The sequence below is a fragment of the Thermobia domestica genome, chromosome 12 (genome assembly GCF_964235325.1).
Source record: "Thermobia domestica chromosome 12, izTheDome1.hap1.1, whole genome shotgun sequence".
In the NCBI taxonomy this organism is placed as follows: Eukaryota; Metazoa; Arthropoda; class Insecta; order Zygentoma; family Lepismatidae; genus Thermobia; species Thermobia domestica.
Genome location: NC_137465.1, coordinates 157,305,445 through 157,319,411, shown reverse-complemented (window position 1 = coordinate 157,319,411; position 13,967 = coordinate 157,305,445). Strand labels below are relative to the sequence as shown.

Here is a 13,967-nt window from a genome sequence, read left to right as displayed (position 1 = left end):
AAACAAAACTAAACAATTTAAATAAACAAGTTAGGACTAAACATAGCCCCCACCCTTGAACGATCTAGTTCAAGATACACACAAAGATGAATTGGTAATATTTGAAAGAATTGTAAATATTGAAACAATATGTAAATGGAAAAGTTCTGTTACTGTAAGTGGACCTGTGTGCTTGTTTCCTTGCGGCACACGACAATTATTAATAATGCGCTTATAATATGCAATAATTCGCTCAAGTTTCACCAACGATGAACAATTGTCAATAATGGAGGTATCAACATGAACATGCCCAAAGTATGTGTTTTCTTTCCTCTTGGTTGACTAATTTCCACTGTATATTTATTACACTCTGGGAGAATGGGTTTTTTGAGCCACTCTGGACCTGAGAACCATAAGTGATGTGCAAGTAAGGCAGAAGGTAATAAACCTCGAGAACCACAGTCTGCTGGATTATTCTTTGAATCCACTTTGAGCCACTTCACTGATGGCAAAAGAGTTTGAATCTTTGCTACACGATTCGCGACAAATACTTTCCATCTGCTTGAATCCGAATTTAGCCACGATAACACAACAGTAGAGTCAGAATAGGCAATTACATCATGCACTTTTAAACGTAATGAATTTAATATGAGATTAATCATTTTAGCTAATAGCAAGGCACCACAGAGCTCTAGTCGGGGCAAGGACACTTATTTGATTGGAGCAACCTTCGTTTTTCCCATAACAATGTTCACACTCACCTGGCCGTCTTGAGATATAGACCTCATATACACCACTCCACAATAGGCCTTTTCGGAAGAATCACAAAATCCTATTAACTCTCTTCTCGTAGCCTGAGTGACACTGATACACCTGTTGATTTTGATGTTTTTCAATAAAGAAAGCTCTGAGTAGTAATTCCTCCATTTCCTCAAAATCCATTCAGGAACTGGACTGTCCCATTCTAAATTTAGTTTCCAAATTTCTTGCAATAATATTTTCGCAATAATAGTAGTTGGAGAAATCAAACCTAATGGATCGAACACCTTTGCACTTTCTGATAAAATGCTACGCTTAGTTAGAACTGACTTAACTGACACAAGATTGACATTATACGAAAATACATCATTTGATGGATACCACAGAATTCCTAACGTTTTCACTGAATTACTACTATCAAAGTCTAAACTACTCGTCGCTTGTTTCAAATGAGAGGGTACGGAGTCCAAAACGTTGGGACTGTTGGATGCCCATTTTCTCAGTTCAAAACCTCCTTTCTGCAACAATGCACTGAGTTGTTCTTGTAACTGATTGGCTTCACTAACTGAGTTGGCACTACTGATTAAATCATCAACAAAAAAGTCTTGCATCACTACAGCCGCTGCGATAGGAAATGATTCTACTTCATATTTCGCTAATTGCTGCAAACTTTTCACTGCTAAATATGGTGCTGAAGCTGTACCATAAGTTACCGTCACAAGCCTGTAATCTTTGATCGGACGATTAGGTTTTTCACGCCACACAATTCGCTGGAAGTCTCTATGTTCGGGTTGGATTCTCACCTGTCTATACATTTTCTCAATATCAGCAGTCAATGCCACATTATGTTGTCTAAAACGCACAAGTAATGGAATTAAGTCACACTGCAACCTAGGTCCGACAAGTAACTTATCATTCAATGACACATTAGATGAAGTTTTACAACTACCATCAAAAACTACTTTTAGTTTTGCTGTAGAACTGGAATCTTTCAACACTGCGTGATGAGGTAAATAACACACTTCATTGGTTGGTTTTAGTATTTCACTTTCTGGAATAATCTCCATATGCCCAAGTACCTCATACTCGTGCATAAAATCTACATATAATTGACGCATTTTAGGCCTCTTCTTCAAACGACTTTCTACTTGCTTAAGGCGTTTAATTGCCACGTCACGTGACTCACCAAGTCTTGCACTGTTGTCGCGAAACGGTAACTGCACATGAAACCTGCCTATCTCATCTCTTTGATGGGTCTTCTCGAAATAAATTTCACACTGCTTTTCTTCTGACGACATTATATTTTGTGTAGGAGTATCTTCCAATTCCCAAAACTGTTGCAAAATTCTTTCACTGTTGCACTGGATATGATATGTTGACGCTGTGAATTCTTTACGTCGCACTTCATCGTCGCCAATAGAACCAAATAACACCCATCCTAATTTGGTATTCACTGCTACGGGAGAACCATTAACACCACTACACACACCCGCCAATAGCAATTGAGGGTAAATATCTGCACCCAATAACAGATCGATTCTGCCAGGAACATTAAAATTCGGATCTGCTAATGCTAACATGCTAACTTGTTAACATGCGACCACTGCTTGCTTTTATGAATATACCGTTTTGGTAGCATACCTGTTACCTTTGGCAACACTAACGCTTCTATAGAAAATTCTGATTTAACATCATAACTTGATGTAAACACAATATTAACAACACCTTTTGCCCGAGCAACATTACTGGAACTCAGCCCCGAAACATGTACATACACAGGCTGTTTTTGTAAACCAAGCCGTTGTGAGCAGTTTTCTGACACAAAGCTTTTTTCACTGGCTGAGTCTAACAAGGCTCTCACAGGTTGTAAATTACCATAGGAATCCTTCACCATCACTACTGCAGTTTGTAGTAACACTGCATGTTGCACATTAGTTTCACTTGAAAAATGAGTCCCCACTGAAACACTTGAGTTCTGTTTATTCGGAAAATGAAGTAAAGTATGATGACGTTTGCCACACTCACGACACGATGCTGATTTGCAACTGGACAGTTTATGATTAGATTGTAAGCAATTAAAGCATAATGCTTTGTTTTTCACTAAAGAATGACGTTCATCAACTGACAGCGAAAGAAAGTCATCACATTTATGCAAAGGATGATTTTTGCTTTTGCACTGGCAACACGAAAATTGAGCTGAAGCATGATGCGCTATTGTTGATTTTTTATTACTCTTGTTTGGCTCACTGGGTGGGGTTGATTTTGCATTTGAAGCGCTACTTGCTAATGCACGACACCTATGATCTATGAATTTCACCAATTGGTCAAATGTTGGTAGTTCACTGTCTGACAATGAAAGTTCCCACTGTCTTTTTGTTTCACTGTCTAGCTTCTCTGTTATATGAAATATAAGCAAAGGATCCCATTCGTTTACTTTTATGTCCAACACTGATAACGATCGCACACACTCAACACTTGTATCCAACAACCGACGTAACATGCCAGCTGATTCTTGCTGCACTTGACCTTGACTCACAAACCGCCGCAAGATAGACGTGACTAATTCTCGTTTATTTTGATACCTTAAATTTAACAGGTCCCAAGCTTCTATATAGTTATCGTCAGTTATTTGTATAGATTGAATAAGTGTTGCTGCTTCACCTTGCAGACTAGTTTTTAAGTACTGAAGTTTTTGTGCACCCGTCAATTTTTCATTATTATGCACTGCTGCGATAAACAAATCACGAAACGAAAGCCAATCATTTAAGTTCCCGCTAAAGCATGGCAATTGCAATTTTGGTAGTCGAATTTCTGTTGTGTTCTTTTGATTATTCTCATCACTAGAAGAAGCGTGAGATATTTTACCCTGCACTTCCACTAATTTCACGTTAAGCTTTGTAAGTCTATCTTCAATAGCAGCAAGCTCTTCTTCTTGCACCAAATAAATTTCTTCTTCGGCACACAAGTTACTGGCTAGCAACAAAAGCTCATTTGTTTCACGTGACAGTTCACTCACTTTGTTTTTGTAGACCTGAACTACACTAATATCTTCCTGTTCTGTGACATTGTTTATGCAGTTTTCAGCACGAGTGACCTTGCCTTTTAAAACACGCTTTCGGGAATTGTAAGCTTCCATTGTCGCCCACACATTTTTTTTTCTTTCTTGTTAACACACAAGTCCTAGCACGTAGGTCACATAAAACACATAAACACGTATTAACATCCGGCCCGGAGGACCAAATCTTTATGATGGACTGTATCACACAAACGCTGGTTCGTTCTTTAATAATTCGGTTTAATAATATTATTAATATTTCTTATAATTCCCGAGTTAAAATAAAATGCACATTGAACACTACGATGCTGCAGCTTTAGGATACGCGCTCACTCACACACTCTGCTATGCACAGTTTCAACAAGCAACTATACCTTGCTTCTTCTTCTTCTACAGGTAACAAGTTACATTGAACAAACATCTTAAACAAAACTAAACAATTTAAATAAACAAGTTAGGACTAAACACAAGTAGCATATTGTTTGAATGCTGTTGTTAAATGAAAGTAGATGGAACAAGGCTGGACACTCTACGATAACATAACATCTTGCGTTTTAATTATTCTTTCTATAGTCGGGTGTTAGTTTGTCTTCACTTTAATTCGTGTACACAACGTAAAGAAAGAAAATGCGATTGACCTCCTGCAAGTATGCCTAGAAGAAAATTACATGAAACTGTTAAACAAATAGAAAGAAAAAAAAGAGAGAAAGAGAGAAGTAAAAAGAGAGTAAACCTAATATAATATACCAGTACAATGACTAACATTTTATATGCGAAGTATGTTGATTGTGTCAGTTACTAATATAATAATTGTGTCAATGTAGTTTTATTTTTTAACAAGCGAATATAATGAGCTGCTTCTAGAGTTCGTCATTCCTGTCTGTAATATGAAATTTGGAGTGGTTGAAATGCTGTATTATTGTTATTATAGCATTATTATCTATATCATAAGATACAGGAATTTCTGGCGATATCACTTGTAGCTAACTTTGACTTTGTTGTGTACTTTAATTATGTTATTGTTATCGCTACCATGGCAACGAGAGTTGGTCAGTTATGAACAGTTTTGTGAACGATTCCGTATATACAGTACTTCAATATACAATTCGTCCCTTTGAAAATGCAACGTTACACTTTTTATTAAGTGTCTTATATAGATGTGTATAATTAAAATCTTGGCACGGCAGTTCACTTTGTATCCAGGTCTACCAGATACCCAGTTCATTCTTAATGTCCAAGGATAAATGCAACAAATCTTACTAATTTAATTTTGATATTCACAACCGAACTATAAATAGGGTGGTTGTGCCAGTCTTCGACCACCCCCTAGTTGCCGACCACTTTTCACTTTAAAACCATATATTAGCCTTATTTTCCGATAAAAAAAAAGCATGCTTTTTCGTTATAATTGAATTGTAGCTTATTCTAAACCAAAAACAAAGATACTGTCAAAATATATTGCACATGCATTCGGTAATAGCCAATCAAATGTATGCCTACGGAAGACGCACTGTGTTTTCGACAACTTTAATCAGTTGCAAATGGGAACGACAGCGCCCTGTTTTTCGTGCTTTTCCATAGTTTTATCTCACCAGGTAAGAAATGCACGTATTATTCTGTTACATGGAACCGTAGAGCACATTTTAGTAATTAAATTTTAGTGATAACTGTAAGGTATGAAGAATGAATCAATAAAATGTAGTGGTCGGACAATGACTTATGAAATATTCTTTGTTAACTAGTGTTCGACTGAAAAATTGTAGAAATATCAATAACGACTAACTTTCGATTCATCTACATGAAATGACTACCTAGTTACCAATTCTGAAGTTATAATGGAATACGAAAACATTTACTAGTGTTCGACCACTACTTTTCGTAATACATTTGTACTGGTCGAATATTAGCTGTTTCTTTCTCAGCGTCCGACCATGCTTTGCGTTTGTATTTTCTCGCAGAATTTCTTGATTCAAGCACTATTCAGTAATCAATTTACATTTGTATAAACATCTGCTGAGTCTTACCGTTAATACATGAATATTCACCGAATGGCCGTGGCTCAGTGGTAATGGTGAAGAGGTAATCCACTGAGGGTTCGAATCCTTCTCAAGAGCAAGGGTATTTTTAATTGTCTTCGATATTTCTGTGTTCGTGTCCCTGTCAGAATTGGATTACCTCCAATTGGCTCGGGGAACATTCAGGCTTAATGTCTCGGCTGAGACGAACTTTGAAAAAAATAGTAATGCGTTGGCTTAGCATTCGGAAGGTCCTCGGTTCGATCCCAACGGTCGACCATCTTGACTGAGTTCTTTCGGGTTTTTCCTCAGTCACACCAGGCAAATGCTGAGATGCTATCTTAAAAATAGGCCCTGGCCGTCTAACTTCCAACATCCTCTCCACCACCCTATCCCGGTCGGAACCGTAGATGCCTAAAAGCCATAAAATAAATTCAAATTTAAGTAACTGAATATTCATGTAATTTCCCAACATTTTCATGGAAAATTAACGGCACTGTTAGGGTATGACATTTAATTTGAATAATAAATGTATTATATTTGGTCTAATTCGTTTAATACTGAACTACACTATTCTCGCTTCGTCGTGGAATGCATTCAAATATTGTTAGCGGAATAGCTACTATCAGCTTACGTCTGGAATACATCTGTTTTCCTTGCATGTCCTTAAGTTTTGTTTTTTGTTTTTTTCAGAGATAATGAGTGAGTAGGCCTAAGCTTAAACTGCCAGCTTATTCAAACGAGGATCTACAAAAAGCTCTGAAGGCTTGTCGAAAAAAAAAGCGCTCCACACGAAAGGCATCAGTAATTTATGGAATTCCTCGGGTAACGCTGGATAAATTTCATGGTCACAGTCCCAAAATGCAAAAATAGATCCAGAACCATACCTAACACAGAAAGAAGAAGAGGGATTAGCAAACTGGCTCCTTAATGTGAGCAAAAGGGCTTTGTACAGAAGAAATACGATCTTCTGAACAGTGTTAAAAAATTGTTGATTCAGAAAAACGCAAAACGCCGTTCAAAGACAATCGAGCTGGTGAAACCTGGTACTACACTTACTTAAGAAGACACCCACAAATCGTGTCCCTAAACTTTGAACAAGGTGCGATACGCTGTAACCGAGGGAAATATTCGCTTGTGTTTTAGGACCTTGAGAAATACTTGAAACAAACGGGACAATCTGATATTCTAAATGATTCTGAGCGAATATTTAATGCTGATGAATCCAGCTTTCAACTGTGTCACAAATCAGGAAAGGCGTTGGGGTCCAAAGCGTGGAAAAATATGTACGAGGTGAAGGGCAACGAGAAATAAACATTAACACTGCTTTGCACTTTTTCCGCAGCAGGAGAAATTGTTTCCCCAATGGTCGTATATCTGTATGTAAGACATCTTCCAAAGGACGTCATCAATGCAGTTTCTTCAGATATTTTCATAGGCAGGTCAGGTCAGATAGCGGCTGGATGCGAAGTGAAGCACTACGAATGGATGGCAAACGGCTTCCTAAAATGGGTGAATGATCCCTCTATTAAGAAACCAGTCCTGCTAATCGACGGCCACAAGACTCACTTGGCAATGGAAGTCAGCGAATTTTGTTCCAGCCATGCTATAGTACTCTACTGCCTTCCACCAAACAGCACACATATTCTTCAACCCTGTGACGTATCAGTGTTCAACTCGTTTTCGAGAGTTCTACATGGAAACTGAGTAAAATGTTACACGTGTTATTTTGCACCACTAATTAAAAGAGTGATATACAAAGTAGCAACACAATTAGTAATTAAAAACGAATTTAGAAGATGGGGTTTATACCCCTTCAACCCAGAGAAGACGAAGCATGTTTGATGCTGCAATCCACTGAACCTTAAATGAATTTGCTTGTCCCTTTCTTGACAAAATTATCACAAAATTACTTAATCTCAGCGACTATTGGGCGAAACTGCGAAGTGATAACTGAAAAACTAATGATGTAACACCTACAGATGCTATTAGTTTGGTAAAGTTATGCTTTAGCCTTCATACTGTAATTAAAAGCACATTAACCGAGTAGTGGTCGATGACTAAACAGTAGGCGGTCGAACATTAACGAAAAATGGTCGAATACTAAAAGAAATCAGTTACTGGTGTTTCTCCGACTAATATTACATAAATGGTATAAGTTATCTCAGTTTTGGATAAAGTATAGATAAAATATAGTTTTAGGAACACATGTGAGCTACTTGCATCCTCCTAAGTTGTTCCATTGAGTAAAATATGATTAAGAACCATAAGAAAATGAGTTAGGTGGTCGAGGACTGGCACATTTACCCTATATCCTCGATTGTTAAGATGATTATGTTAGATAGTAATATATTAATTGAGTCAATTTAGCTTACAAGGGACATCACCTGGGTGTCCGGCTCCGATTTCATTGAAATTTTGTTTTCTGATAGAGGGCATGTATGCATTATTTGTGATGACAGAAATTTTTGCCATGGTGCATGTTTTCTATTTTTTTTAATAATTTTTAAGAGTTGTGATGTGGTTATTAGAGTTTACTGCAAAAGTCCCTTACTATCGTTTGTAAGCGAAGTGTTAATGAAAGAAAACCAAGCAAATACATACAGGGTGCGAAAAAGTCCCGGAACGGTCCAATATCTTGCGAAATTACCGATCAGCAAAACAAAAATTACATATTTAAATGGTTTTGAAAAAGCTATCCAATGATACCAAACGTAACCCCCTATACCCACCCCCTTCGGGGGAACTGGTGTAACTTTCAAAAGTTTTAAATAAAAAAAACATTTTTATTGCACATTTGGATTCTCCAGAAAAGGTGACAGTGATTTGACCCAAAATTGAAAACAGTGTCTTCATAGATGACACTTGAATCGACACACAAAAAAGTAGGCGGCAAAACATAATGAAAATGTGACCTCTCACTGTTGTACTGGGTGGCCATACGGTTAACGTACTAGACTGTGAAATTAACGGTCCTGAGTTCGGTTCCCGCAGAGTAACATTTTTATGTGAATTTTTTATACTCAAATAATGAATTCATACATTTTAACTTCGATAAAAATAATGTATTAAACCATATTTATTAATTTGCAAGAAAATACAAATGGCGACAAAAATGATTTATTTTTGTTGTAAATAACAATATGAACTCTAACCCTATTACTATGAACTACTTCATAAAGCTAGTTTGGAAAACAATTATCGAAATATGTATTCTATGTAACTTCAAAAAAGGACTGATTGAAGTTAAAATGTATGGAATTTATTTGGGGAAATAAAAGAAAAAAAATGCGTTGAACGGGGATCGAACTCAGACCCTGGGAACCTGCAATCCAATACGGTAACCGTATGGCTACAGAACACGAGACTGACGAATTTATTTTCGTACCGTTTTGCTGCACCGCCATTTTTGTGTGTCGATTCCAGCGCCATCTGTGAAGACACTGTTTTCAATTCTGGGTCAAATCACTGTCACTTTTTCTGGAGAATCCAAATGTGCAATAAGAAATAGCGGTTCCTATTTAAAATTTTAAGGTTACCCCCTGTATCCCCGAAGGGGGTGGGGATAGGGGGTTGCGTTTGGTATCATTGGATAGCTTTTTCAAAAGTATTTAACACTTTTTTTTTGTTTTTTTGTTTTTTTTTTTTTTGAAAAATAAAAACCATAGCATATGACACCTCATTTTAATATCAATTTTTTCCAAAAAGCCAATGGTATGCTTATTTTTTGTCTATAGTTAACCAGTATGAATTTAGGACTGCTCTTAATGTGCACCAAACGTCCATTATTCGATCTTTCAAATTAGCAACACTCCTAATGTTCACCGCATGTTTCAAGATTTCAACTGGCACTTTGCAATTATTACCATGCCTCATGTTTTCAAAATTTATTACATTTTTTAAGAGTTGCGATTTGTCAGTTCATGAATAGTGTTGGGGTAAACATCCAGCAATCTTTCTGAATTTTGAAGACTTGGAATGTAATTATTTATTTCAAATCAGAATACACGAGAAGCCTATGGACTTATGTACGTAAAGAAATACAAATGAAATTATAACAAATTGTTGTTATATGAACACAAAAGTATCAGGAAATGAGTCGCGTGAAGTTGGCCCAACCACATCGTAGAAATAGAAAAAAAAATTATGTCAATATTTAGTGCTTAATTAGAGCTAATTAGTGCTCAAGACCGCAGAATTAGTGCTCAATTGGTTTTCGAGATATATTGATTATTAAGATGGTTGGGCCAACTTCACGCTTTCTAAAAGTTGTTTCAAAATTCAATTTAAACGGTATAGGTAATTAGTGCTTAATTAGTGCTCTTCATCCCACATGGTCCCAGAATTAGTGCTCAATAAATAAGGGTATACGGGGCATATGTATTTTTGGGGTAAATGTGAGTTGGCCCAACCACTTCGAAAGAAATAGAAAATTTTCATGTCACGAATTAGTGCTTAATTAGTGCTTTCAATCCCGCATGGTCCCAGAATTAGTGCTCAATTTATTCTCGAGATATATTGATTATTAAGATGGTTGGGCCAACTTCACGCTTTCTAAAAGTTGTTTCAAAATTCAAATTAAACGGTATAGGTAATTAGTGCTTAATTAGTGCTCTTCATCCCACATGGTCCCAGAATTAGTGCTCAATAAATAAGGGTATACGGGGCATATGTATTTTTGGGGTAAATGTGAGTTGGCCCAACCACTTCGAAAGAAATCAAAAATTTTCATGTCACGAATTAGTGCTTAATTAGTGCTTTCAATCCCGCATGGTCCCAGAATTAGTGCTCAATTTATTCTCGAGATATATTGATTATTAAGATGGTTGGGCCAACTTCACGCTTTCTAAAAGTTGTTTAAAAAATCAAATTAAACGGTATAGGTAATTAGTGCTTAATTAGCGCTCTTCATCCCACATGGTCCCAGAATTAGTGCTCAATAAATAAGGGTATACGGGGCATATGTATTTTTGGGGTAAATGTGAGTTGGCCCAACCACTTCGAAAGAAATAGAAAATTTTCATGTCACGAATTAGTGCTTAATTAGTGCTTTCAATCCCGCATGGTCCCAGAATTAGTGCTCAATTTATTCTCGAGATATATTGATTATTAAGATGGTTGGGCCAACTTCACGCTTTCTAAAAGTTGTTTAAAAAATCAAATTAAACGGTATAGGTAATTAGTGCTTAATTAGTGCTCTTCATCCCACATGGTCCCAGAATTAGTGCTCAATAAATAAGGGTATACGGGGCATATGTATTTTTGGGGTAAATGTGAGTTGGCCCAACCACTTCGAAAGAAATCAAAAATTTTCATGTCACGAATTAGTGCTTAATTAGTGCTTTAAATCCCGCATGGTCCCAGAATTAGTGCTCAATTTATTCTCGAGATATATTGATTATTAAGATGGTTGGGCCAACTTCACGCTTTCTAAAAGTTGTTTCAAAATTCAAATTAAACGGTATAGGTAATTAGTGCTTAATTAGTGCTCTTCATCCCACATGGTCCCAGAATTAGTGCTCAATAAATAAGGGTATACGGGGCATATGTATTTTTGGGGTAAATGTGAGTTGGCCCAACCACTTCGAAAGAAATAGAAAATTTTCATGTCACGAATTAGTGCTTAATTAGTGCTTTCAATCCCGCATGGTCCCAGAATTAGTGCTCAATTTATTCTCGAGATATATTGATTATTAAGATGGTTGGGCCAACTTCACGCTTTCTAAAAGTTGTTTCAAAATTCAAATTAAACGGTATAGGTAATTAGTGCTTAATTAGTGCTCTTCATCCCACATGGTCCCAGAATTAGTGCTCAATAAATAAGGGTATACGGGGCATATGTATTTTTGGGGTAAATGTGAGTTGGCCCAACCACTTCGAAAGAAATAGAAAATTTTCATGTCACGAATTAGTGCTTAATTAGTGCTTTCAATCCCGCATGGTCCCAGAATTAGTGCTCAATTTATTCTCGAGATATATTGATTATTAAGATGGTTGGGCCAACTTCACGCTTTCTAAAAGTTGTTTAAAAATTCAAATTAAACGGCATAGGTAATTAGTGCTTAATTAGTGCTCTTCATCCCACATGGTCCCAGAATTAGTGCTCAATAAATAAGGGTATACGGGGCATATGTATTTTTGGGGTAAATGTGAGTTGGCCCAACCACTTCGAAAGAAATAGAAAATTTTCATGTCACGAATTAGTGCTTAATTAGTGCTTTCAATCCCACATGGTCCCAGAATTAGTGCTCAATTTATTCTCGAGATACATTGATTATTAAGATGGTTGGGCCAACTTCACGCTTTCTAAAAGTTGTTTCAAAATTCAAATTAAACGGTATAGGTAATTAGTGCTTAATTAGTGCTCTTCATCCCACATGGTCCCAGAATTAGTGCTCAATAAATAATGGTATACGGGGCATATGTATTTTTGGGGTAAATGTGAGTTGGCCCAACCACATCGAAAGAAATAGAAAATTTTCATGTCACGATTTAGTGCCTAATTAGTGCTTTCAATCCCGCATGGTCCCAGAATTAGTGCTCAATTTATTCTCGAGATATATTGATTATTAAGATGGTTGGGCCAACTTCACGCTTTCTAAAAGTTATTTCAAAATTCAAATTAAACGGTATAGGTAATTAGTGCTTAATTAGTGCTCTTCATCCCACATGGTCCCAGAATTAGTGCTCAATAAATAAGGGTATACGGGGCATATGTATTTTTGGGGTAAATGTGAGTTGGCCCAACCACTTCGAAAGAAATAGAAAATTTTCATGTCACGAATTAGTGCTTTCAATCCCGCATGGTCCCAGTATTAGTGCTCAATTTATTCTCGAGATATATTGATTATTAAGATGGTTGGGCCAACTTCACGCTTTCTGAAAGTTGTTTCAAAATTCAAGTTAAACGGTATAGGTAATTAGTGCTTAATTAGTGCTCTTCATCCCACATGGTCCCAGAATTAGTGCTCAATAAATAATGGTATACGGGGCATATGTATTTTTGGGGTAAATGTGAGTTGGCCCAACCACTTCGAAAGAAATAGAAAATTTTCATGTCACGAATTAGTGCTTAATTAGTGCTTTCAATCCCGCATGGTCCCAGAATTAGTGCTCAATTTATTCTCGAGATATATTGATTATTAAGATGGTTGGGCCAACTTCACGCTTTCTAAAAGTTGTTTAAAAAATCAAATTAAACGGTATAGGTAATTAGTGCTTAATTAGTGCTCTTCATCCCACATGGTCCCAGAATTAGTGCTCAATAAATAAGGGCATACGGGGCATATGTATTTTTGGGGTAAATGTGAGTTGGCCCAACCACTTCGAAAGAAATCAAAAATTTTCATGTCACGAATTAGTGCTTAATTAGTGCTTTCAATCCCGCATGGTCCCAGAATTAGTGCTCAATTTATTCTCGAGATATATTGATTATTAAGATGGTTGGGCCAACTTCACGCTTTCTAAAAGTTGTTTCAAAATTCAAATTAAACGGTATAGGTAATTAGTGCTTAATTAGTGCTCTTCATCCCACATGGTCCCAGAATTAGTGCTCAATAAATAAGGGTATACGGGGCATATGTATTTTTGGGGTAAATGTGAATTGGTCAGACCACTTCGAAAGAAATCAAAAATTTTCATGTCACGAATTAGTGCTTAATTAGTGCTTTCAATCCCGCATGGTCCCAGAATTAGTGCTCAATTTATTCTCGAGATATATTGATTATTAAGATGGTTGGGCCAACTTCACGCTTTCTAAAAGTTGTTTCAAAATTCAAATTAAACGGTATAGGTAATTAGTGCTTAATTAGTGCTCTTCATCCCACATGGTCCCAGAATTAGTGCTCAATAAATAAGGGTATACGGGGCATATGTATTTTTGGGGTAAATGTGAGTTGGCCCAACCACTTCGAAAGAAATAGAAAATTTTCATGTCACGAATTAGTGCTTAATTAGTGCTTTCAATCCCGCATGGTTCCAGAATTAGTGCTCAATTTATTCTCGAGATATATTGATTATTAAGATGGTTGGGCCAAAATCACGCTTTCTAAAAGTTGTTTCAAAATTCAAATTAAACGGTATAGGTAATTAGTGCTTAATTAGTGCTCTTCATCCCACATGGTCCCAGAATTAGTGCTCAATAAATAAGGGTATACGGG

At 36.6% G+C, this 13,967-nt stretch overlaps 2 protein-coding genes across 2 annotated transcripts; both read right to left on the bottom strand.

Moving 5' to 3' along the window:
- Window positions 1-689: 689 nt before the first annotated feature.
- On the bottom strand, window positions 690-1,856 carry LOC145666153 (uncharacterized). The gene has a single exon (XM_081733233.1). It carries the CDS (start codon window positions 1,854-1,856, stop codon window positions 690-692), a length of 1,167 nt encoding a protein of 388 aa, XP_081589359.1.
- Window positions 1,857-2,311: 455 nt separating this feature from the next.
- LOC145666151 (uncharacterized) lies at window positions 2,312-3,874 on the bottom strand. Its single transcript, XM_081733232.1, has one exon. The coding sequence runs from the start codon at window positions 3,872-3,874 to the stop codon at window positions 2,312-2,314; it is 1,563 nt and encodes a 520-aa protein (XP_081589358.1).
- Window positions 3,875-13,967: the final 10,093 nt, after the last annotated feature.